This window comes from Excalfactoria chinensis, chromosome 1, assembly GCF_039878825.1.
Source record: "Excalfactoria chinensis isolate bCotChi1 chromosome 1, bCotChi1.hap2, whole genome shotgun sequence".
NCBI lineage: Eukaryota > Metazoa > Chordata > Aves > Galliformes > Phasianidae > Excalfactoria > Excalfactoria chinensis.
In genome coordinates this window covers 73,792,245-73,816,763 of record NC_092825.1, presented here as the reverse complement: position 1 = coordinate 73,816,763, position 24,519 = coordinate 73,792,245, and the positions used below count along the sequence as shown (strand labels likewise).

General features: G+C 52.3%; 1 protein-coding gene across 2 annotated transcripts; it reads right to left on the bottom strand.

Moving 5' to 3' along the window:
- Positions 1-10,419: 10,419 nt before the first annotated feature.
- PIANP (PILR alpha associated neural protein) lies at positions 10,420-22,708 on the bottom strand. Of its 2 annotated transcripts, none has more exons than XM_072352594.1 (6): positions 22,657-22,708; positions 16,140-16,209; positions 15,470-16,035; positions 14,976-15,057; positions 14,616-14,843; positions 10,420-14,434 (listed from the first exon to the last, which is right to left on the bottom strand). In XM_072352594.1, the coding sequence occupies exons 2-6, from the start codon at positions 16,154-16,156 to the stop codon at positions 14,413-14,415; spliced, it is 915 nt and encodes a 304-aa protein (XP_072208695.1). In that variant the 5' UTR covers positions 16,157-16,209; positions 22,657-22,708; the 3' UTR covers positions 10,420-14,412. The 2 variants fall into 2 exon arrangements, with proteins under 2 accessions (XP_072208695.1, XP_072208601.1); XM_072352500.1 differs by lacking the exon at positions 22,657-22,708 and adding an exon at positions 22,247-22,380.
- Between the last annotated feature and the right edge of the window lie 1,811 nt (positions 22,709-24,519).

The following is a 24,519-nucleotide window of genomic DNA, read 5'->3' as shown; positions in this document are numbered from 1 at the left end:
TGGAGAGGTACAGAAAAGCCCCTCTGAACTCAGTGTGTGACAAACCTGTACAGACAGAAGACACTACAGTTTCATCTTTGGGTTTTCAGCATCAGGAGAGTGGCTGATGGTTTACACCTGGACAAGGTTAGTGTTGGACTAACACATGGCTTGTTAGGAGGCAGTGAGCAAAGCTTGCTACAGCTTGTTTCTGTCAGTGGTTTCTGAGGTCTGCTTAATTTAATTGAAGGAAATGAAACTGGGGTGAGACCTCAAGCAATGATCTAATTCATCATCATGACCCAGGGACAAGATTAAGTAAGCACGGCTCATCCCTGACAGATATTTGTTGAACCTGTTCTCAACAGCCTCCAGTGACAAGGCTCCCTTGGCCAATCTAGTCCAGCATTTTACAGCCTGAGAGTTAAAAAGCTTTTCTATCCAGGCAGCTCGAGTCTTCACCAATGAAAATGAATCTGCTGATTTCAGAGGCCCCATTAGAAATGCATTTTCACTCCAATGGTACAGTGTTCTTGAACCAGCTATAAACACTTTTTTGACAATTTCATTCATCTTTTAGCAGTTCCAGATATATTTATTTCCCTAGTTTGTTTATGAGATTCATGCCTTCCTCTGTATCAGAGGTCTCAAAGTCAAAACCTATCACATCTACTGTGTCCCCCCAGTACACCAGGCCAGTTACCCTGTCAGAGAGTAAAGTTAGATGGGCTTGATGTGATCTGCCTGATGAATTGACATCATAGAGTTCTTTTCAGGTTTGAAATATACATTGGGTAGGAAGCTAATTCATACACTCTGTTGCTGCCTGGAAGGCATGAGAGAGGATTAAGACAAAGGCATCTGGGGTTGTGGCAATCTGAAGGGAAGGGAGGGAAAAGAATAATATGCAGGAGTGAAAAAGTGAAACAATAGTTGCAGCGTTTGAGGCTCTTGTATTCCCACAAATAGTGAGCAAGTGAAAAGCAGAAGCGAACAAGCAGTCTGCTATTAAGATTCCAGAGCTGCCAGTAGCCCCTCAAGTAAGCACCAAAAGCTCAGAGGGATGGTCTGTAAATGCTTTTACAGGCTGTAGTATCAGTGAGGCATCACATCTATGCCAGGAGTGCCTCCGAAACTCATTGCAGATTCTGACACAGCAAGAGGGTTTCAGACCAACACATTTGGGCTGCATCACTCTGAGCGGCTATTCATGTTTCAGATGCTGTCTCACCTCTACCATATTCCAAAAGTTTCCTAATGTCCGGAGTGCATCCCTTGAGCAGGGCTCCCAACTGTCAGGTAAGCATTGTGTTTGAGGAAGTAATTTTTCACATGTTCACAACATCATGTAGGAAAACTCATCAGCTGCCTTACTTCTTCTCATTGTACCACGGACAGGTTATCTCCCAGGATTATTTCTTCCTTCTCATTGTGGTGTATTTCCCAAAAGGCTAAGCCTAGAAGCAGTAGTGTTACCTAGTCACAGCACATCTTGCAAGTTTCCCATCCTTTCTCAATCCATATCATATGCCTGGATGCTTATTTGTCCTGAGCAGCCAAAGTGTGTAGTAACATGGTAGGAGATTATAGGTCCCTACAGGAAGCAGGGCAAGCTGTCATGTCCTTCTTGCCCATACCAGCTCCATCCCTTCACCCGGGACAAGGAAGACACCTTGCCCTCCTTGTAAGAATCACAGAACCATAGAATATCTCAGGTTGAAGGGAACCCACAAGGATTAATGAGTCCAACTCCTTGCTCCACACAGGAACACTCAAAATCAAGCCCTACATCTGAGAGTGTTGTCCAGATGCTCCTTGAACTCGGGCATCTTGGGGCTGTGCCCACTACCTTGGGCAATGAGTTCCAGGGCCCCACCACCCTGTGGTGCAGACCCTGTCCCTAACCTTTCAGCTGCCCCTCCCCTGGCACAGCTCCATGCCGTTCCCCCCGGGCCCTGTCGCTATCATGGAGAGCAGAGCTCAGAGCTGTCCCTCTGCTCCCCTCATGAGGAGCTGCAGCCGCCATCAGGCCTCCCCTCAGCCCCTCCAAGCTTTATAAACCAAGAAGCAGTTACCTGTAGAGTTTCTGTGGCAAAGCACACAGCCCAGACACAGGGTGGAACTGGGACCTGCAGCCACTCTCCCCATCATACCGCTGCAGCTGTAGAGATAGGACACTTCCCAGTGAGTGCACTTGATGTGGGCCTTTTGTTTTGGAGGCAAGCAGATTCCACTGTCCACACCTATGGCCATGATCTGTATATTTTGACAGAAAATGCCATCCTCTTTACATTTCATATGCTCTACCTTTATATTCTCGACTCTCCACAGTGCAGCCTGGTTTCTGGGCAGTTGTGCACCAGAGGAACTGAGTACACCGTGGTTGGGAACTCATTTTGGGGTGCTTTTGACAGACCCAAAAGCTGCACTGACAGATTAATTCCTGTTGCTGTATCTCAGCAGGAGCACGTCTGGCTTTCCTGACAGATGCAGAGAATCCAAGAGTTACAGCTCCCTGCCCAGAGGAGCGTGGGCCGCAGGGACACCACAGTGGGTCCTCAGGCCAGTCTGGGTGAGTCAAGCCCTACAGCAGGCAGCTTCCCACAGGCCAGGTGCCTCCTGCCTAGCAGGCTGAGCAACTCCTCACAGGTGGGCTGCGATTACTATCTCCACAGCCTCAGGGCAGTTGTTCCTAGAAACTCTTTTGCATCATGGCTTGGGCTCATTTTAGCAAGGTTTCTCATGTTTTCCAGGGACTCCTTCAGCAGCGTGGTCACCTGGGGCTGTTTTCCAGTCTTACTGGCAGAGTGAGCATCTGTCACAGGAGCCCTTGGCTCTGTCTGGGGAGCAGCTGCCACCTAAGAAATGGCTCTGCGCTCATTCCCTCGCTCCTTCTGGACCGGAGCCTTCCAGGCCTGTCAGATGAAAGCTCCAGCTTTCCCAGACTGGTTCCCAACAGCTGCAGGTAATTGCATGCATGCATGCGGATGCAAAGGAACTGTTCTAAGAAAAAGGGAGGTCCTGCAGAAAGTCAACATGGCCAAATAATAATAATAGTAATAATAATAATAACAAACATATATATATCCTAGAGAAACTAGGCAATAGATTTAAGAAATACTGTTTGACTACTAGAAATCAGGAGTCCAACACAAAGCCTGTTAGGGCAGAAGGCCAAAGAGCAGCCCTGTCAGAGCTGGACCTGATAGTTAGCTGCTCCTCAAGCTGAGCCTCCTCTCCTGCAGCACACTGCTTAACATGTGCATACCCAACAGCAATTACTGCAATAAGCTTATTTAAACAATTGGGTTTTCTAAAGCACTAATGGCTTAACGGGTGAGAGGAAGATGAACTGAAAATGGCAGCAGCAACTGGGGCGTTGTGCACTTCTGTGACTTGTTGTAATGCTGGCCTGAGTTACCTGTATAGAGAGTTCAGAACGGGGCTGGAGCTTGCGGCAGCGTCTTTGCCTTAGACAGAGCAGCCTCTATGGCAAAGCAGCATGACTGCAGCTGCACAAAAGGCCAACAGCTTGCTGCTGCCGGGAAGCACGCGGCCCACCCAGCTGTGGCAGGGTGCTGGGCTAAAGGCTCTGCCCGCTGAAAGCGGCTCTCGCCCGCCGTCGGGACTGCAGTGCAGTGCATCGAGGCGCTCCCAGTGGGCGCTACGCTGCTCTTCCGAGGGCCTGGCACTACCGGGATGCGTTTTTATGAGCAGACTCCTAGCAGAAAGTTTTCCCTCGGTGTTTTTGCAGAGTGGAGAGTGCCTGGCGAAATCTTTCCCCTAGAACATCCTCATCACCTGCCATCTTCCCCTGTCTTTGGAAGCGCTGCGCTGAGTGCCTGGGTGTCTCATGGCCCAAGGCATATCCCCAGGGGTCTGGCGCTCCCCTGCCTGTGCACCTTCACTGTGACAGAGGGCTTTGTACCTAACAAGTGAATGCAACTGGAGGGCTGGCAGCTCAGAGGAGCAGAATGAAGGTAGCCTAGGCATGCATCTTAACTCTGAATGTCCTGTTTTTCCACCAGTTTGCGTTTTGATGAACTCAATGTTCTGGGAAGGAATGAGCTATCAGCAAGCAACATTAACTCTGTGTTAACAAAGGGCTTTGTCATTGAATTTAAGCTTAAGGACAGTGCTGGCACAAGAATGAATTATTACAGGTTGGGCCATGAGTACACTGAGGCTAGAAATTAGAAGCTTCACACCTGATAGTGCAAGGAGCTGGCACAGCCTCTGGAACAGCAGTGCTGGGGCCAGGAGTCTGAGCTTGTTTGGAGACTGGGAGTCCCTGAGCAGGAGTAGATGATGGGGCTGCCTGCCACAGGCCAGGAGATTTCTGCCAGCCTTCTCTTCTTATGGGATTGCAGGACATTTTCATAATGTCTTTGCTCTTCATGCAGCACAAGCCAAGTAGGACGCCTGGGGCTTGCCTGGAACTGGTGCCAGCTGCTTGGGGTGGTAGGGATGGTGCCCAGTGGAGTCTACAGAGAGAGCTGTACTGCTGTAGTCACCCGGGGAGTGCAGGATACACATCCCAGAGATGGCATGACTGCCTATAGCACATGGAGAGCTGGGGTGGAAATGAGAGCAAATAGTAAGTGACGGATAGGCCCAGGGCCAGTTGCCTTGGGTGACATCTGGGTGTCTTGCAGATCCAATGGGATTTCTGATAAGCGCAAGAAGGCTCATCCACATTGCAATGCTTTTGAGGCCATCTCCTCCACTGTCTTCAGTTTATTAATAGAGACTTTGCACATAGGCTGAGGTAAGGCCCATACTTCACCTGTTTTCCAGGCAGGACAATATGGACAGTGATGAGACAAACATGGCACCAGAGATGAGAGCAGGGGATGCCCCAGGAGCAGCTGCCAGGGAGAAAGATGAGACCAGCTCTCTTGGGACTGGATGTGCTGCTGGGTCTTGCATCAAGCAGCAGCATCTGCCTTGGAGCACACCTGCCTTGCTGCCAGCCTTGGACATCAGCAATCTCGGACATGGCATGCAGCTCCTAGCCACCCGTCTGTGGCCAATTGCCCACAGCAGAAAGCCTCGCATGAAGTATTTCACTGTAGGTCACAGGGGGTTATGTACAAGCCCAGGGTAAAATGGGAGTTACAGCAAAATCTGTGATGGACTGTGTTTTCTGCTTTTTGGTAGAAGATTAAGGCACTGCTGGAGTGATGTCTACATCTTCCTCAGTGATGATAGTTAGGGGTTTCGAGCCTGGCTGCTGACTCATAGCCAGGCAGAATTGAAAAAAAGAAAAAAAGGGAAAAATTAGCATGAGGAGTGTTTCTGAAATGGCTTGTATGTGCTTAGAGATTAGTGTAGATATTGTATTGCTGCCTCTGTTATGGCTGATTTGTTTAGTTTTTTGGTTTTGATGGAATCTGATCTTTTTAAGAATGTGAGGCACCTGTATGTACAGCATTTTGCTCTGTCTGCAGATTCACTGTCATAAAGGGCAGATCATTAAGAAGCAAGCTCTTCCAGAAAGGAAGCTAATTCTCGACGTTGTAACACCGGTGTTTTTTTTCTAAGCCCAGATGCCTTATGACATTTTACTGAGCTGTTGAGCTGCTGGATGGCAGATTGCTGCCCAGAGTCTAGCTTGGCTCTGTGGGGACTGCAAATTGTTCTCTGTGAATGTATGTTTGTGGGCTCTTCTGGGACATGAGTCTGGAGTCCCAGCTTCCCATTAAATCCTCTCCCTCTGACTGCTCTGACTGGCAGAGATCTGGAACATGACCTTGATCCATGCCGCATCACCCCCATGGATGTCACCTCTGGATCCAGGCTGCGGCAGGCGGGAGAGGCTCAGGCTGCTGCTCTTGAGATAACTGCAGGGATCAGTGCAGTCAGGGGAGCGCTCAGCCTAAACAGGGGCTTCACAGTCAGAGTTGTGATCGCACTCAAATTAATTTCAAATATGCACAGTAACACTGTGTGTAATTTGCATAAGATGTCACATGGAGTTGCATACAATTTTGCATATTTAAACAAAATACAACAAAGCACAGCTCGGGTGAGTACATGAAGTCATTTGTGCAGTGAACCATATAGAGAAATGACATACAATTATCACAGAAGAAGAGAACGAATGGCTGCAACCCTCAAGGATGCACAGCCAGCTCAGAAGTTGGGAAATGCTGGCCTATTCCTTCAGTCACCAACCTGGCAGATGCCTGGATTCACATTATCGCTGCATGTGAGTGCACTGCTTCTCCAGCAGACAATTGCCCCTCCGGTGTACAGGATGATGCGCATCATCATGCCACTACTCACTTCTTCATTTTTTACATCCTTGGCTTGTTCTTTGCAGAATGTTTTTCTCATATGTCATTATTCTCCCTGGACTTTCTGTTGTATTCATAACTGAGTTTGAGAAACTCCCCTTCTCAGCGCACCCCACTCCAGGTACTACCACTCTTGCATTTTAAGCTGTAAAGCCCAGAGATCAAACTACCAGCTCTAGGAGCCCAAGGGCAGACACTGACAGCATCATCACTGGTGATCTCTGTGCTGTGCATGTTCCAAGCACAGCCCCTATATTTTAGTTCCTGGTACCCCTCTAAGTGCACTGACATGCCTCCACCTCATTTCCTGCAAAATGATGGCCAAATAATGGCAAGAAATGAATACGGCAACAAAAGGAAACAACATGGGAATGCATCATCCTTTGGAGGGAACATCAGGAGAACTGAAACCTTTAAACCTGCAAAATGGATGCAGGGCTGGAAAAGCTGCTACTGAGATAACTGCAGAGCTTAGGGGAGCTGGGTCAGTGCTAAACAGTGGCTTCAAAGTCAGCAGCACCCTTGTACCTGTGAGAACTCAGGCTGCTCCTTCACCCTATCTTCTGTCCTTCTTTACACAACTTTAAAGCCTCCTTACTACAAACTTCCATTCTGATTCCTTCTTCTGATCCTACTTCCTCTTCCTGCCCCACTTTTGAATTGTAGATAACATTTCCGGTTCTGCCCACTCCCTATTTGCCCTGCTTTTTACTGTTCTTTCTTTACCTCCCAGCTCCATTTCAGGTCTTTCCTCGACAGCTCCAGCTCCTCGTGTTTCTGTTAGGCTATCTCAGCACCAACAACATGCTGTCACCAAATCCCTGGAAGGGACAGTGTAATCCTCAGTCACATTGCATCCCAGCCCTTCTTGCATAAGGAAGAGTCCAGAAAGGTTTTGAGCATCTCCAGAGAGGAAGGAGACTCCACAGTCTCTCTGGACAGCCTGTTCCAGTGTTCTGTAACCCTCAATGTAAAGACATTTTCCCTCATGTTTGTACAGAACTTCCTATGTTTCAGGTTGTGCAAGTTGCCCCTTGTTCTGTTGTGGGGCACCACTAAAAAAGAGCCTGGCCTCATCCACCTGACTCCCACTTGTTAGATATTTATAAACATTGATAATCATAGAATGGCCTGGGTTGAAAAGGACCTCAAAATCATCTAGTTTCAGCCCCTCTGCAATGTGCAGGGTCACCAATCACTGTACCAGGCTGCCCTACCACCTCCTACAGATCCTGTTGTATATCTGGAAGCACATGGTAATGCTAGGCAGAGCCTTGGGCTGCATCTGTATGATGTGCACTCACATGTAGTATGTCACTCATGAAAGGAATCTGCAAAGCAAAAAGACAGAAAAAGGAAACCTTTTGGGGCTCAACTAATTCATCCTGGTGTCATCAAGTGGTTCTGAGTCAATCTAATGGCACTAGTACAAGCCTCCGCTGTAGATGTGTTTAACTGCATGCAACATTTGGTTAATAAATACTTTAAACCAAAGCTGCATCTGGTGCATGAAGCTGGCTAGACCTGTTCCCAGGCACCAACAGAGGACACTCACCATATCCCTTCATTTAGGGAGGGCTCAGAAATCTCCTACTTTCTTTGTCACTTTTTGGAGGCTCAGATGATATTTGAAAGGATCCCAACTTCCTGTCCAGGCATTCTCCGGGGAAACTAACTTAGCCCTTCAGCCAGGCTGCAGCGCAGCTGTGACCAGTAGGCATCAAGCTATGGTCCCCTGACATTCAGAAAACAAGTCACCCCAGGCTCATTTGCTTGCTTGTTAGATGAACCCCCATGCTACGTCCAGCCGTTGACAAAGTCTGGGCTTGGAGCTAGGCTGGCTGCCCTGCAGCGACTGCTCTTCTGCCGCCAGAGCTCTGACAGGGATGCAGGACAAGTCCCGGGAGCAGAGACTGTCATTTATCACCCTGCCAAATCCCTTGTGGGGATTGATCTGAAGTTGAAGATGGTTTTGCTTGCATTCTGGTCACTCCCTGAGAAAGCTGGGCTTTGGATCAATGTGGAATGCGTCACTGAATGGTCTATTATTCACCAAGTGCAATGTGCACTGGGAGACACAGCAGCCCTCAATAAAGATTCAGTTCTGCCTCTGAGGATCAAAGCAGGAGTAAACCAAAGGAACTACTCAGCTCCTTTACATGACACTGAAATGTGTGGTCTCTTGTTTCAGGGTGATTCTTCATGGCAATTTTAATTTGTGCATTACTCCCTATTAAATTGCCATCTGCACAGCTGCATCCCTTTAGCGCTGCATGGAGATACATTTTGCCACCATTCCTGGTCCATACCATGGGCTAGAGGAGCACGGGGATGCCCATGCTTTACCTCCATTGCTCCCATGCCCATTGTGCTGGGCAGGCTGTGACAAGGGCACACTATGAGGGCACACAAAGTGAAAAGCAGCATGACAGCCCCATAGGGATGAGCAGTGCAGGGCACATGCAGGTCTAACTCCCAGTCCCAGTTGTGGAAATGTTCCTTGAGTAGGGAAGCAAGCAAGTACTGTATCTCACTGCCAAAACCCTAACATGGACAGGCACCACCAGCAGCCTTTTGCCTGAATTTTCTTTCTTTTATTTTTCACATTATGGGGGAATTTATTGCAGGTTATTGAAGGCATTCAGCTGGAGGGAATCCCAGCTTTGGGAGCTGTTTTCATAATGTGTTTCTGCAATACTCTCTTTCCCAAGAAATCATAGTGGTCAGCAATACCTTGTGCTTGGGTTTTGACCTCTTGCTGAGGGGCTTTTCATGTGTGTCTTGATGTAACTGTGCAGTTTTTAGGTGTTCTTCTGTGATTTATTGGATGGGTCATATCCCTTCCTCGAGTCTCCACCACCCTTTGTTTAGCATGCAGTGCACCTTTCCAGCCCCCTAGAAGTAAGTAACAAGAATGGGGATGCGAGGGGAGGAGGCAGAGCTGGGAGCAGGCTGAGAGGGTGGAAAGTCAGAGTGAGAAGTGGGCAAAAGCCACGCAGTGGGAAATGGTGGTGAGACGGGACCAGACTGAGGAGTCAGTGCTTCAAGAAATCAGCCAAAAATGGGTCAGCTCCTGGAACTACTCCTGGTGAAGAAAGGGGAAGGTCCCACTGAGCACCTGCAGCCTCTGCAGAGGTCAGTGAGGAAAAAAGCATCTGCTGACAGAGGAGCGAGCCAGCAGGAAGGGCTGAAGCTCTGGCTGGAAGCATCCAAGGTTTGTGTAAGCCATTTCACTGCACCAACGAGCATGAGTCTTTAATGTCAGCATAGTGAGAATCTGCCGCCTCTCCAGCAACATTTCTTCAACCTTCTCAGCCTCATGGTCTCCATACACAGAGGGATAGAGCAGATTGGCCTCCAGAGCCAGTGATCAGTCACCAAAAGCAGCAGGGCTAAGGGACAGCCTCCTCCCACCCCTCAGCGCTGTGATAGAAAGAGGTGCTATCAGCCTCCCACAGTCCCGGGTGGGGCAGCCCTCCCCACTGTACTGTGATGCCACAGCAGCCCTCCGGAGGTGCCACCGGCACTGCTGTGGTCTCCAGTACCCCTTCTTTGCCCACTCTATCACTGATCAGCACTGGAGCTGACGAAGTGGGGGAGTTGCAGGAGACGAGGATGCTTAATTACAGTGCAGCCCTGGAAACCAGCAACAGCAGCAGCAGCACTGTGGCCAGGAGGGGAGGCAGCAGGGCTGTAAATAGAAATTGCGGAGGCAGCCACAGGGAACAGAGAGAGGGAGGCTTCTGCTCCTGCATCTCTCTGTCTCTCCAGCTTCTCTCACCTCTCACCGCCACCCTGGCTCTCAGCATAAACCCGTGTGTGACAAGCAGCCCCAGAAAGTGGCTGGGAGGTAGCAGCTCTGCCACAAAAGCAGTCACTCAGGGCTGAGAAGTGGATGTGCAGGGCCCCCACAGACTCCCCCAGCGGGGCCGGGTCCTGGGGAAAGCTGGAAGGAAGGCTGGAAGACCTTTTTGGCCATGAGGAAGCCAAGTGAGATGGATGCAGAAGCAAATCACTCTGCCCACTCCCTGGAGGAGGGCACGGGACGGCAGATAACTGAGCTCCAGTTCTACCAGTGTCCAGGGTGAAATCCCTCTCTTCCCACCCCTGACATCACAGCCTCTTCCACAGCAGCAGGAGCTCTGCTTGCAGTATTTTGTAAAGGTTTATTTAAAAATGTTGAAACTAACATCCCACAAGAATTGAGTATTTCACCACAAGGAGAAGAGAAATCCTACAAAAATATATATCACAGCGCACAAGGGCAGGGGAGGGGGAGCGAGACCGAGCGGAAAGCAGGAGGAAGAGCAAAGGGAGGGTGGGAGCTGCAGCAGAACAAGACCAAATGGCAGAGAGAGAACGAGAGCGGAGTGGGAGAGCAAAACAGCAGGAGGGGAGCAGAACCTGGAGGGAGACTCTGGTACAGGACAGGAGCAGGGAAACAGTGGGAGGGGGAAGACAACAGGAAAGGAGGAACAGAGGGCTGGCAGCTGGTGAAAGAAGGGCCCCCCTCTATTGTCTTGCCAAGGTAGGGCTAGCTGGGGTATGGTTGGGTAGCTGGAATTTGGTCCAGGGCTTTTGTGCTGCAGGACTTGACTATAAGGCTGTGCCATGGGTGTGGGTTTTGAAAGTGAAACGTCAAAACCACAGTTCTACTCAGACCGATCTGAAAATGATGGTGTTTTCATATGAGGATGTGTGGGAGGTGAGCAAACAGCTCCTTTCCAAGCATTTTTCCTTAGCAGGAAAGTGTGTGAAGGGCCAAATTACAAGGGCACTTCGGTGCCGCAGAGGAAGAGGTAGATAGCCCTCTCTGAAGCTGTGGGACACTGGGCTGGGTGTGTTGCTGTAAGTCACACTGGGGGAGAGCTGTGGAAACACAGGGCTGAGCTCTGTTCCCTCGTCAACCAGACATAACTAAACCATATGGGAAAGCTCAAGCAGGGTTTGACCTAGTGGTCACCTCACTCTGTTGGGTGAAGAGTTGGGGTCTTGCTCCAACACTATACAGGGCAGAGGGGAAGGATTGTGCCTTGAGCCTTTCCTCCTTCCCCCAGAAGGAAGACCACAAGGCCTTTTGTTAGCAAAAGCATATCCCTTGAGGAGTTCCACAGGGACGCAGCTGCCCAGCCCACCCAGGCATTTCCATCTAATTGACCAGAAATATCAGACAGGCTCAGCCCAAATCAACAAGCTTTTCCAGTAGTTTTCTCCACACACATTTCTCTCTGTGAAATTTCCACTGGACAGGATTCAACCCAGATCTTTTTCCTCCAGTCACTCGGAAGACAGGGAAACCTGTTAGATTGTGTCTGAGAGGGTGCTGGCCTCTGCTCTGGCCTTACGCTTGGCGGTGTCAAGTGGTCCGTGTGTGTGGGCATCTCACAGAACATTACCTGGGACCAGGTGAGGCGGCAGGCTCCATTCTGCACAGAGGAGGGTGGTTTGTAAGGCTCCAGTCATGGGGAAAACAGATCCAGTGAGATTATTTATTGACTGGAAGAAGCCTATGTATTCAAACACATTTTGAATGCATGTATGTTGGAAGGACGGTGAAGGTTTTTCCCATATTTAGCCTGTTTAATGTGAGTGAATGACCATGATAAAAACATGTTTGGCTAGAACAGTTGGTGTTGGAAAAGATGTTCAGCGTTTCCAAGCTTCTGTTATTGTAAGAGCTTTCTCTACAGCATTTCCCAGCTTCAGTCTTACCACAGTGTCCATGAAAGGTTTCATTCCTTGGAAATACTTTGAATGGGAACAGACACATTAAAGGAAAACAAAACAAAACACTGAAATCTGATGTGTTTGCAGAGTTTACAAAGCATGGCCAGCAGAGAACGGGGCTTTCCTGCAGCAAGAGTCGGGAAAGGTTTTCACTACCCCTTCTGCAGTGCCCTGCCACTTTCTCACAGTCTTTCTCTCAAACACAGCATGTGGAAAGTCCAAGGACAGCCCTTGAAGTGGTAGAGTCTAAACTCTGGCCTTGTTTCAACAAACGCTATTGATCAAAGAGCAATCTAATTAGCCTGGTCTGCAAGATTACTTAAACAAGTTGAAGGCATTATATTGTAAACTGCCGGGAATAACTGATGCAGCCCTTTGCAGGCTGCGCGCAGACGTCCCTCTCCAGCTCTGCTCATTCCAGAGCGAGGGGGAACAGCCCTGACCTGCACTCAGGGGTGGTGGGAGTGGGGCAGTGGGCAGGAAGAGCCACTTGCTCCATTGTTTGTCCATCCACAGCTTGAAATGCCCACTAAAGCCTCGAGAGGGGCCTCGGTAAAGAAATTGCTCAGTAATAGATTGATTTACAGTGAAGCAATAATATCCACTGCTGAGAGCGGAGACTCAGCCTGTGCTTAGATTAGAGACCTCCAGAGTCCTTTTCCACCTACATCTTTCAGCCATTCTGTGCTTCTAATAAGGCGATAATTTTATTTGACCTGTCATTTTCTCCAAATCTCTACTGTTTTCCATGAAGCTTATTGTAAGCTACCCTCTCATTTAAATGCCCTTCACAGTGAGCCAGGTGGGACCTGAGATCACCAGTCGTTCAGCTGGGTAAATGGGCAGAATCAGACCCTGTGGGAAAACTCCCTGTGCTTTGTCCTGTCAAGAATATGCTTTTACTACAGAGATAAAGGGGGAAAGGCCATTTCCTATTCTCAGAGATAACAGATAACTTTTTGTCAGAGACCTTGTGTGGTGCATTTCAGCCTTAAAATGGTGGCCAAGTTCCTGTCTCTGGACACATCAGTCCAGCAGCTGAAGGTTTTTCTGTGCTCCTGGGGCTACCTTACCCAAATTTGCATCAATCTGCAGTTCAGTGGCTGCAGTGTGGGCCTGTGAATTTATTTGAAAGTGCCCACAAAAGCCAGGGGAGGGCAATAGTTGATAACAATGTGTGCTCAGGGAAGTTGGCATCCTATGTCTGGCTGCACATAGGTACCCTTCTCTCATGCTATTGGCAAACATTGCCTCAGGGTTCTCCCATCACAAGGCATTCCAAGAGAGATCTCCCAACAGCTCATGCCAAGCCTTCAGAGCTCTCTGAATTGCTTTTTTCCATCCCAAGCAAACAGAGACATCTCTGCTGCTATTACCTGCAGCGTGTCAGAAAGCATTTCCCCACCACAGCCCAGCAAAGCTCACACTCCTCATACACAGCTGTATCCGCTTGTCACACTTCTGCTGCTTCAGCAGGATCTCAATGGACAGGACTCTTGCTAAATGCCCAGAAGACTTCACCTCTGATTTTCTGAAGAATATCACCACAGAGATAAAACCTTGATGAAGGAGACTGAGGGGGTAGAATGGGGCAGCAAGGAGACTTCCAAGGGGTCTAAACATTTGGGAAGGGAACGGAACTTTTTCCAACCTTAACTGGCAAGAGAAGAGGGGAGGAAGAACAGAGAGAAAGAAACAGAAACACTGGGGACTGAGAGATGAAGAAAGATACAAGCTGAAGACAGAAAACAGGGGAGTGTGAGGCAGAAAGAAAACAGGAAGATGTGAATATCAAAGGTTGGGTAATGCTTCCTTCAAGGAAATGGATAACTGAGAGGATCAGGTGCTGTGTGAGCCTCTTCTTCCCAAGATTCACCTTGCGACCCTCAGGAAGGCCAAGGTCTTGGGAACAGGAGGACCTGCCATCACCTGATCCCCAGCCCAGAGGTGAAGCTGCAGCCACTGAACTCCAGACGTTCACATCAAAGCACACGACACAGGAAAGGACACACAGAGGGGCTTGGGCCCGTGGGGACAGAGGGACGCCTTTCCACCTCACCTACCCCTTTGTCAGGCATGCACTGGTGGGAGAGTCGCAGAGGTTGGAAAGCGCATGTGTGTGTGCAAAGAGGGAGGCAGGGAAGGCTATGACTTCACAAAACCAACAGCTGCCTCCCCTCCCACGTCCCACTCGCTCCACATCCCATCCTGCATGGAGGTAGGATGCTAGCGAGGCCCAGCTCGTCCATTTGCCCAGGCACGTCCTGGTGGAGTTAGTTAACAACTGTGGCAGCGGGCCGTGGCACAAGGAGATTGTTTTGTTCCTGGGGTAGCAGAGGTGGCAGAAGCGTGGGCTCCCCGCTGTGGCAGGAGGGTGGGGGAGCCAGTTCTGCTTCTCCCATCTGCATCACAGGTTCACCAGTGGAATTCTGGGGGGGGAAAAGGGAATTGGAAAAGAATTAGAGGTGGGCACTTGAGCTGCCCCAGAGCCTCGCTAACCAGCCAGTGCTCTTTTCTCGCATGGGCCCTCCACAGAGGGCCGATCTGCCCTGCTCATCCTCACCCTTCTGCTCTCTGTGCCTGCCACCCACTGCTCCCTGCTGGACTCACCGGTTGAGCTGGAAGGCGGTGCTTTTCCCATGGCCCCCCAGTTTCTCCACACCCTCCTGCCCCTGCCGGGGTTCCTCTGCTTCGGGGGTGGGTGCTAGGGAATCACTGTAGGGCCCCAGGATGCTGATGGCGGTAGGGGACAGGTCAGTGAGGGGCTGCTGGCTATCCTGCTGCCTCCCGCTGCTCTGCTGCCCAGAATGGCGCCGGCGCTTCTGATTACGGTCCCAGCTTGGGAGAGAAGAGCAGCAAGACAATAAGTGCCCCTTGCATCTAGGGGTTCAACACATTCTTCAGCACCCAAGTCTGTGATCTCAGAGCACCATCACGAAACAATGTCCATGAATACCAAGCACCACTTACCAGAACTTGAATATGATCCCAGTGGCAACCAGGACAATGATTATAGAGATGGTGATCGTGACATAGAGCTGGGGGTCCACTCCTGCAAGACAAAGGGGACAAGAGCAGTGTGGCAGACACCCTGTCAGCCCCCAGAAAGCAGCGGTTGATGCAAGCTCCCTGATGGGGCACTGCTGAGTTTTGCAGAAAGACCAAAGGGAACAACACAGATCTGCATCAGAGTAGGTCAGATAAGGGGTTAGGTAAAGGTTCTTCACCAGGGAGTGGTCAGGCACTAGAACAGGCCCCTCAGGGCAATGGGATTGGTCCCAGGTTGCTGGAGTTTAAGGAGTGACTGGACAACGCTTTCAGAATTCCATTGAATTTTGGAATGGTCCTGCATGGGGCCAGGAGTGGGACGTGGTGATATTTGTAGGTCCCATCCAGAATGGGATACCCCATGATTCTATGGCTTTAGGCAAGAACCAGGCTGGGAGAAGCAATAGGCAGCCTACCTTCACCCCGGGGCCCAAACAGGAAGGGCCGCAGGGTGGCTGGGGTCTCACGGAGGTTGAGCCCCGCATTGTGCAGCAGCGAGTGGGAGTTGGGCTGTGCCGTCGCCATCCCACGTGGTGAGACAAAGGTGTAACCCAATGGTGGGAAGCCGGGGTTGGCCGAGTTGGCATCCCCTCCATCCTCATCTGACACTGTGGGACCCCACACTATGGCCCAGGGGTACTGGGAGGAGGGCATGCCATCCTCAAAGCCAGAGGGGGTGGCAGGCCTGGCTCCTGCTGCTTGGCGTCTCAGCCGCACGGTGTGGCGCAGATCCCCTCCTCGGGGGATCAGGACCCGCTGTCGTGGCGTGGCAAGGCGCGAATCCCACTCCGGCAATGAGGTCCTGTCCCAGATGCATATGGGCCGGAGAGCTGAGGGGCTGCGTCGGGCACAGAGAGGCCGGGCAGCCATGGGGCCACGAGGGCGGAGAGACCAGACGGCGGGTGGAGGAATGGCTGAAACCAGGAGGAGGAAGTGCCATAGCTGCAGGGAGTGGATGGAGGAGACCAGGAGAGGCATCCTGCTGTGGGAGGAGGAAGAACGTGTTATCCAGTTGTCTCTCCCACTAGGAAGGCCCGCTGCACATGCACATATCTCCTTCCCGTATCACAGGGGCTGTGAACCTACCAGGCACCAGGGTCCATCACAGATGCAGCAACACCTCGTCACGCGGCGAGGTCCTGCCTCATGCTGTTCACTGGAAGGCAAGAGAGAGAGGTCAAGTTGCACCCTCACCTCGTGGCAGTCGCTCTCTGCTCAGCACTGGTGCAAACCTGCAGCCCTGATGGGCAGAGCAAGGCACGGCATGGTGGCACATGCAGGTGTATCCAACGCAGGACTGCTCCCTGACCCACAGAAACATGCACCGGGGAGCACTGAGCTGCCTCTTGAGCACACGTGTAGAGACGCGTGCGCAGCCTCCCAGAAGACTCTCCTGTCTGAGGGCCGAGGGGGGGCTCCAGCGCCTTTGTTTGCTTATCGCCAGAACAAGTTGGAATCTTAATTCCCGTGTTTATTTATAGTGTGGAGCGTGTAATCCATTTATTAAAAAGGAGCCTCTTCATTGTGTGCTGGGGTGAGGGAGCGAGAGGGGAAGTGCACAAGTGATAAACCAGGAAGATTGGGAAAGAGTGAATCAGCGAGAAAAGTTCAGCATTAGTAAAGAACTTAAGAGCAAAAATATGCCTATCGAATATTTAGTATTTACTTTCCTCTTAGCTAAACGGGATTACCTTTCTACACTCCTTGTCCGAGCGTCCGCCGCACCGCACCGCCCCTCCCTTCCTGCCCCAGCTCTCCCATTCCCGGTCACCCATCCGCTGGGAGCAGCGCAGCCAGGGGACAGCACCTGGATGGGTTTCGGCACCGGCCCGGCAGCAGCGCGGCCGCCTGCCCTTCATGCCGCTTGTCTCTTCCCTTCAGCGCCTGGCGCAGCGCCGGCCCTTCCCCAATGAGCTGTTATGTACCTGACTCGGGATTCACCCCGCAGGACACATGCAGGAAAAATCATTCACGACATTCAGTTTGTCCCTTCATTGTGAAAGGGGAAGCACGTGCACTGACAACCCCCATTTGTGCCCTCCTGCTGCTGTGGGATGGAGAAAAGAGTGCTTGGCCATGGGAACGCGGGAAGGAGTCATCGAGAAGGCTGAGCACCTCCAGCCCTGCGCCCGCCGCACTGCACCTTGCAGCTCCCATGGAGCCGCGGCCGTCCCCCTTCTTGGTCCCTGGCAGCCCTGAAGGCTGAAAGCCTTCCTCCCGCAGACTTCCTCGCTGGGCTGGGGGTCTTTCGCCCCGCCGTGTGCACATGAAGAGAGGGGCTGGGAGGAAGAACACCTAAGAAGCGAGCAGCTGTCTGGTTCCTGCTGCATTAACCCGGGATATTTTTAGTTTCTTTCTGTTAAATATTTAAACAAAGTTCACAGGAAAAAAAAAAAGGAATTGTTGGCTAATGTGCCCTGCCCTTCCCTCCGGGGCAAGATCTGTCTCTGGAGAGATCCAGAGATGAAGATGAGGACAAAAGAGAAGCTATTCTCAGCGTTTCTTTGTACTTTGCTCCTGAACCTCTAAGCCTTAGAGGGGGCTCGTTAAAATGCAGCTCTGCGGAGAAGCAGCAGAATGGAGCAAGTTTCTTCCAAAGCTCATGCTAGCAAGATCTTGGCCATCTGGATGGTGATCATGATGCTGTGGAGGACTGTGTCTGGCAAGGAAATCCTTTGGACTTGGGAAAGGGAGGGAATTCCAAATGTCAGGAATCTCTCTGAGAATCTTCAGGCCAGGGTGCATGCAAACCACTGGGCTGCCTTCAGGATGCCATGGCTGTTCCCTTAGGGTGAAAAGCCACATTCTGCACGGCATCACAAGCTGCAGCACTGGCATCAGGTTGAAGATGTGAATATGGGTAGTGCCACTTCAGAAGTGGAAATCCTCTCCAGCTGGAGGTGAACATCCATGCTAGTCCCACAGGGCAGAGTGGACACACCTAAGTGCCAGTGTTCCTCCTGGGAGAGCTACAACAGGACATGGGGCAGAGCACTGGCCTGCATTCCCTCCCACTCACCATGCTTTGCTAGCTCATTGGCACAAATCACCCTGCTCCAGTCTTGTAGTAGAGACCTCTCTGTACTGCCTGTGTCAGTGAACTCCAGGAGAAGCACCAAGCATTCCCAGAATCTAAGGCCTGGAAATAGGGATCCCTGTAGTACCCTACAGACCCAAATTGTTCTTGCTTTTGCACCTGAAAACCTAAATTTCAGCCCTAGGAAGCAGACTGTGGCTGTAACCAGACCTGAGGGCAGGGGGTGAGACCCGCACACACTGCAGTGATGGTGATGGCTGGAAACTGGGTGCAAAGCTCAAACCTAAGGCACCCTGTGCACAGATCCTGCTGCAGACAGTGAAAAGCAAGTGACTTCTTATGCCCTACCCCAAAGGCAGCTCCAGAGGAGTGCAAGACTGAGACAATGTCAGTTGCTGCCAGTCAGTGCATTCTGTTTTGTTCATGATATTGAGGCCAGAGACATAAGTGTGTGTCCTGGCATGAGCACAGCAGGCATGTTTGATGAAGGAGCACCAGCATTTCTCCCACATGAGAGCAAAGGGAAAGGAATTCATGCTGAAATGCCAGCCAGCAAGGTCTGGACTCTCCTATGCACTCAGCGCTGGTGCTCAGAGCAGGGCATGGATCTCCCAGCAGTGTACCTGTGCAGCAGCAGATAAAGCATGTCTGGGGCATTCTGCGTTGAGCTGCTGACAGGGAGAGTTGTGTCCTGAGGACAGACACTGCTATGCTTCAGGGCAAGCACAGCAAATGCCCTTGAATCAGTTCCTATCCTGCTGCTGAAGAGAATAGTAGATCTTTGGGGAGAAGAAGGGGGCTTGAATGCTTTTCCTGCCTGAAGATACAAATCCCAGCGCCTTTGTACCTCACACCATTCAGGTGGCCATTGTGTGCCAGGGAGGCTGGATTTCTGCACCAGCACCACCTGGCACAGTTCCTGCTTTCAGCTATCTCCCAGGACTAATTGTGATAAAAATGAATAGGGCTGCTTCCAGGGTGGAGAGATGGACCCGTGTGCTTCCACTCTAGGTACAGGGCCTTCATCACTGCGTTCCAGCGTCCTGTTATGCACAGATGACAGAGTGTGAATGACAAAGCTATTTCCCCAGGGCACTTCAATGAGCTCAGTTTGTGAATCTCGGTGCTTGGAAGCAAAGAGTAAGAATTACATCGCTCGTTGCTATTGCATACAGACCTCGCTACAGGGTCAGATTGTAGATCTGGGGCTAGGAGTAGCTCTGAGTGAATTTGCAGGTTGGAAGCCCAAATCCTGCTGCTGCTCCCCTAAGCCAGTGACACAGCCAAACGTCCTCCCTCTGTAAATCTGAAGCCCACAACCACTGCATTTGGGATGTGAGAGCAGATCTCAGCAGCTCTGCCCCAGAACACACGTGGCTGCTCACCAAGGGAGCTGGGAATGTGCAGTCTAACTAGTGCCTGGGAGCACAGCACGCTGCATGCCAGCTCTGAGCAGGGAGCACAGGCTGAACCACAGATACGACTCCTGAGCTCTGGAATCCAGATGCCACCATGCTTGGGTGAAGCCCTGGGATTTGCTATGGGCAACTCCTCCACATCCAGAACTGTGGTATGCAGTAGTCCCTAGGAAAAATCCTATTCAAATATAAAAGCTCTCACTGGAATAGAAGAGTGGAGGTGCCAGCCACGTGCAGCAATACCCGTGCGGTAGCTCCCTCACATCAAATGCAATCCGTATCCTTCCATTACAAAATACTGAAGTTTGACAAATTCCTATGAGGAACGATACTATTAATAAAGAGGGTCACATACTAGAACGGTTTACCTGAGAGCTGGTGAATTCCCTGCTGCCTGAAGCATTTACATGTATTTCTCAAACAGATGCTGTAGTTCTACCAGAGGCTGTGGGCTTGACACAGGAAATGAAATTGGTGAAATTCTCTGGCCTGTGCTGCACTGTAGATCAGACTGGATGATCAAAATGGTCCCCTGGCCCTAAAATCTGCGAATCTCTTGGTGCTGAGCAGAGATCTACTCTGACCAGGGATGCTGGGTGAGGCCGAGCACACGCAGGACGTGCTGGTGACAAGTGGGCAGCCTCCTCCATCTGGGGATGGGAAGGGAGCTGCGCCCACTCCTGCCTGGCTCTGCTGGCAGATGATGATCTATCTGTATTTTTGTAGCATCTCGGGCTCGACTGCTGTGCTACTGTGCCTCTAGGAATGGAGCTGTCTGCTCTCCAAGCGCTCCAGCTAGTTCCGAATGCAGCAGTCTGTTTGCTCAGCCACTCAATCTGTCGGGAATGCATCACCGTGCCTCTCCGCACCCCACATCGCTCTCCTGCGAGAACCAGGTCCGGTTAAGGTCTCCAACCCGGCATTCAAAGCCCAAAATGGGATGGGGCCCTGCAACCTAAGCAATCAATCACCTCTACTTATGCAGCGATGACCTCACATGACAGATATATTCCAGTGGAACAACAAAATTGCCGACCACTTTGGGGAGCGAGGGGAGGGACAGGAGAAGAGGAAAGAGGCTTATGACCCCGAGGAACAGAACATCCACCAGAGCTGGGCCAAGATTATGAAACTTGCTAGCAGCTGAAATAGCACTCGCCATTAGCAACCCTGCAGCACCGAGAGCTTCATGCAAATCCTCTCTCTGCTCAGCTCCCCCACAGCAACGATCCCACTTGGAATGGTAATAAAAAATCAAAACAAACCTGAGGGGGACCCAGCCCTGCTCATGGAGGCAGAACACTGGCTGGCATTTGTAACTCCTAGCCAGCACCCAGGACTATGGTGATAGCTACTGATAGGTGACGGCACTCTGGGACTGTGGAGCCCAGCGACTACCTCTGGGCATTGAGTGGAGAGAGTTGGGACACTGGCAGTGAGATGCTGCAACACCACTTGTGCCCTGAGCATCTCGCATCTATGTTTTCCTCTGTGGCTGTGAGCATCCTGAAGCTTGCGGTCCAAGATGCAGAGCTGCAATCATTGTTGTTTTGGTAGCAGTAAGCAGGAGCCTCAGTGCTGGTGAGAAGGGATTCTGCATCCTTCTGGGAGGGAACAGGGAAAAGGAAGGATTCCAGGTCAGCTGCCCTAAGGAGGCAACCGCTGCACTTGAAGGAGTTCAGACCACTGGAGGTGTGAGGCCAAGTACTGGTGCCCAGCCATGGGAGAAGCTGAGCCCATCTGGGAGGGAGTTCCCGTGTGCATGTGGCTGGGAATGATGGCTCACAGAGCAAGCTGACCTCGGGGCTGGCAGTCTGAACGTGGTGGCTCATGTCAGGCTGCTCTGCCTGCTGCCTGACAGGGTATGGGCTGGTGGCAGAGCCATGGTATGGCCAGTCTCACAGAGGGGCCCGTGGGCTCACCCAGTGTCCGTGCAGGTCCTGCAGTGCTCAGTGCCAGCTGGCAGACATACCACTGGTGGGTGCCGGAGCAAGCACCAGTGGGCTAGGCATGGAAATGCTGGGCTAGGGCACAATCCAGGGGTGGAGAATAATGGTGCCCGTGCATTTGGACACCTCGGTATCTAGGGAACAGGATTCACTGTGGATATCCCTGGCAGCAGTCCTTTGAGCTCAAGTCTTCCTGCATTTGGGAACTGTGAGCATGGCCCCATTCCAGCCAGCACTCTAGGATGCCGGTCCCCTGCCATCTAGTGCCTGCCTGCAATACATGTCATGAGTCTGCCAATCTCCTGCCTCCCAGCTTCCTACTGTTCTCGGGCATCCGAGTATTCCAGGTGCCGTCTCCCCATCCAAGTCGTTCTCTGTGGCACGATGCAGCCCTGGCCGTTCTGGAGGAGGGACTGACCTCTCCGTTTCTTCTCTCCAGCTACGCCAATTAGGCTGAAGTCGTCTGTCTCAGCGCAGGCTCCGGTGCTCCAGCACAACAGGTCTGTGATGGAGCCCGGAGCTGGAGGGCGAGAGGCAGCAACGCCGCGGCTGTGCCCGCTCCCTCCCGGCCTCTCGGTATCTCCAGTCCGGAGAGGAGAAGGAGGAGCGGCGGGGAAAGACAGCCGGCTGGGAGGGGACAGGCACCTCGATGGGGAGAGGGGAAAGAAGAGGGGAGAAAGGACACGGGGAAGGAGACGGGGAGAGAGGATTCGCGGACGGGCGCACACCGCCCTCCCCTCGCCCTGCGGCCCCGTCCCCACGCCGTGCCCGAGCCCGGAGCGAACTTACCTTGCGGGGAGCCGGGCGGGGCGCAGCCGGGGCGGCGGGGCTGAGGGCCGGAGGGGCACGGCCGCTGCCGCCGCTGCCGCCCATGGTCAGGACGAAAGAAGGAGAGGAGAAGGAAGGTTCGGCGAGGCTGAGCCCTGGCTGAGGGAGAGGGAGCGAGAGATGCCTTGAAATAAACAGCTGCCGAGCGCTGGTCCAGCCCCTCTTTCTCTCTCTCCGTCTCCGTCTCTCTCGCTCGCTGCCTCCCGTTAACCCCATGGCTGCTGGCACGGCCGCGGGCCGACACCGTCGCCCTCGAGCCTGCTGCAGTCCGAGGGGCGCCCGCCGGGGGGGCCCGCCGCCCGGAGCCCCGGTGCCGGGATTGCAGGGGCACCGCCGGTCCCTCCCCGCCCTCCCCGGCCGCCCCTCCGGACCTGCCCGGTGCTGCTGACTCTCCGCCGCCGCTGCCCGCTCCGCGCCGCTCCCGTCGTGTCGGTTATTTCGGGATCTTCCCAGGAAGCGATTGGGTTGCTATGGAGAGAGGTGTCTCCAAGGGACCCGCCGCTTCTCTCGGCAGAGCGAACGCCTCCCCCGGACGGCTCCGGCCTCGGGGACCCCTCGGGATCCCCCTCCCCGCCGCGTCCCCGCCACCTCCGTTCGTCGTTCCTCCGCCCCGCGTCCCCGACTCGCCGAGCTCCGGGTCCGGGGCGTTAGCCGCGGCCGGCGTGGGACCGGGGGAGCCCCACGGACAGAGCCGAGGCGCCCACGCGTGGGCCGAGTGGGACGCTGGGTGCTGTGGGAGCAGAGCGGGGTCTGATCCAGCCACGGGATCGCCCCGCAGGTACCCGAGCTGTCTCTGCTGGGGATCGATGGATGCGTCTGGAGATGGCAGGGACGTGGCAGTGAAATGAGAGAAAATAAGATTATGTGCCTCGGAGGGGCTGCGTGTTTTGCAGGGAGATTCGCCCTCCACCATCAGCACCACCAGCAGGCATAGGGCAAATCAGGAGGCGGCCGCCGAGCAGCCCTGGGAGGGAGATGAAAGTCGGAGGCATCAAGGCAGCTTCCACTCCAGGGTCTGAAATATGAGGGAGCCAGAAAGCAATTTCCTCAGATCCTCAGAAACAATCAAACTTTTCATCATGAAGTGATGAGGAAAGGCTGTCACTGACCCTGATAAAACAGGAAATAGCACAGACGGCTCTGCTCTATGAAGCAACCTGCCACAGCATCAGGGATGGACACAGGTGACCAATGGGCACTCAGTACCAAGCACGAGTGCAGTGTGTTGCCTGGAACAGGCTCTGCCACCTTCTGACAGACCTTAGGGCTCTGGGGCTGCTGCTGTCCATCAGGCCCTCCATGAGTTCCCAAACTTGTAAGCAGGACTGTGCACACCTTTCACACATCAGGGCTTTTGTAAGCATATGGGAGCATCCATGGGATTTTCACATTTGAGACAGTGACTGTGCATGGCTGGATGCACCAGCACACCTCTGCTCAGGATGGCAAGAGGACAGGGCAGGGCAGGACAGTGCTGCATCACGGTTGGGGTCCAGGGGGAACCAAGGGCAGAAAGCTCTGGAAAGGGCTACCTCAGCCAGACGGGCTCCTCCTGACCTTTTCAAATGATGATGAATGTGTTTAGAATAATTGGGAAGCACAAAACAGTTGAGAAAATTCAACCAGGGAAAGGTCAGTTAAAGGGCGAAAATCCAAATGACATAAACACTGAAAATCCCCCTGAAGAGCAAAACTGCAGAAGGAAGTGAAAGAGCCAGAGGCAGGAAAGGGAAGGAGGAGGAAGAAGATGCTGCAGGGACCAAGGAAATCCTGGGAGGGGTGACAGAAGTCAGGAAAGGCACTGAGGTGATGGGAGCAGCAAGCACAGGGGCTGATGTCATGCTTACATCACTCTCACCTGACATAAAGGGAAAGGCACGCTTCTTTGGGAGAGTGGGTCCAGAGGTGCAGTATGGCAAAAGGAGGCACTTGGGATGGGCTGAAAGGAAAAGCAGCAAGAAACAACAGGGACATTTAAGTGAAGAGGGGGGGTCGGTTGGGCTGCTGGAGGTGCAGGTGGATGCCAGTGGAAAAGGGAAGATGAGAGACATATTACACAAGAAGTGTTACTCTGAGGGTGGTCGAGTGAAGGTGATGTGATGACAAAATGAAGACAGAAATCTGAAAACTCCCTCTGCTGTGTATTTGGCCAAGATCTGGACCAGGATCAATAACATACCCTCTGCATTATCACACCTAGAAAGATGCAAGGCTGTTATTTCTGCTTGGCACAG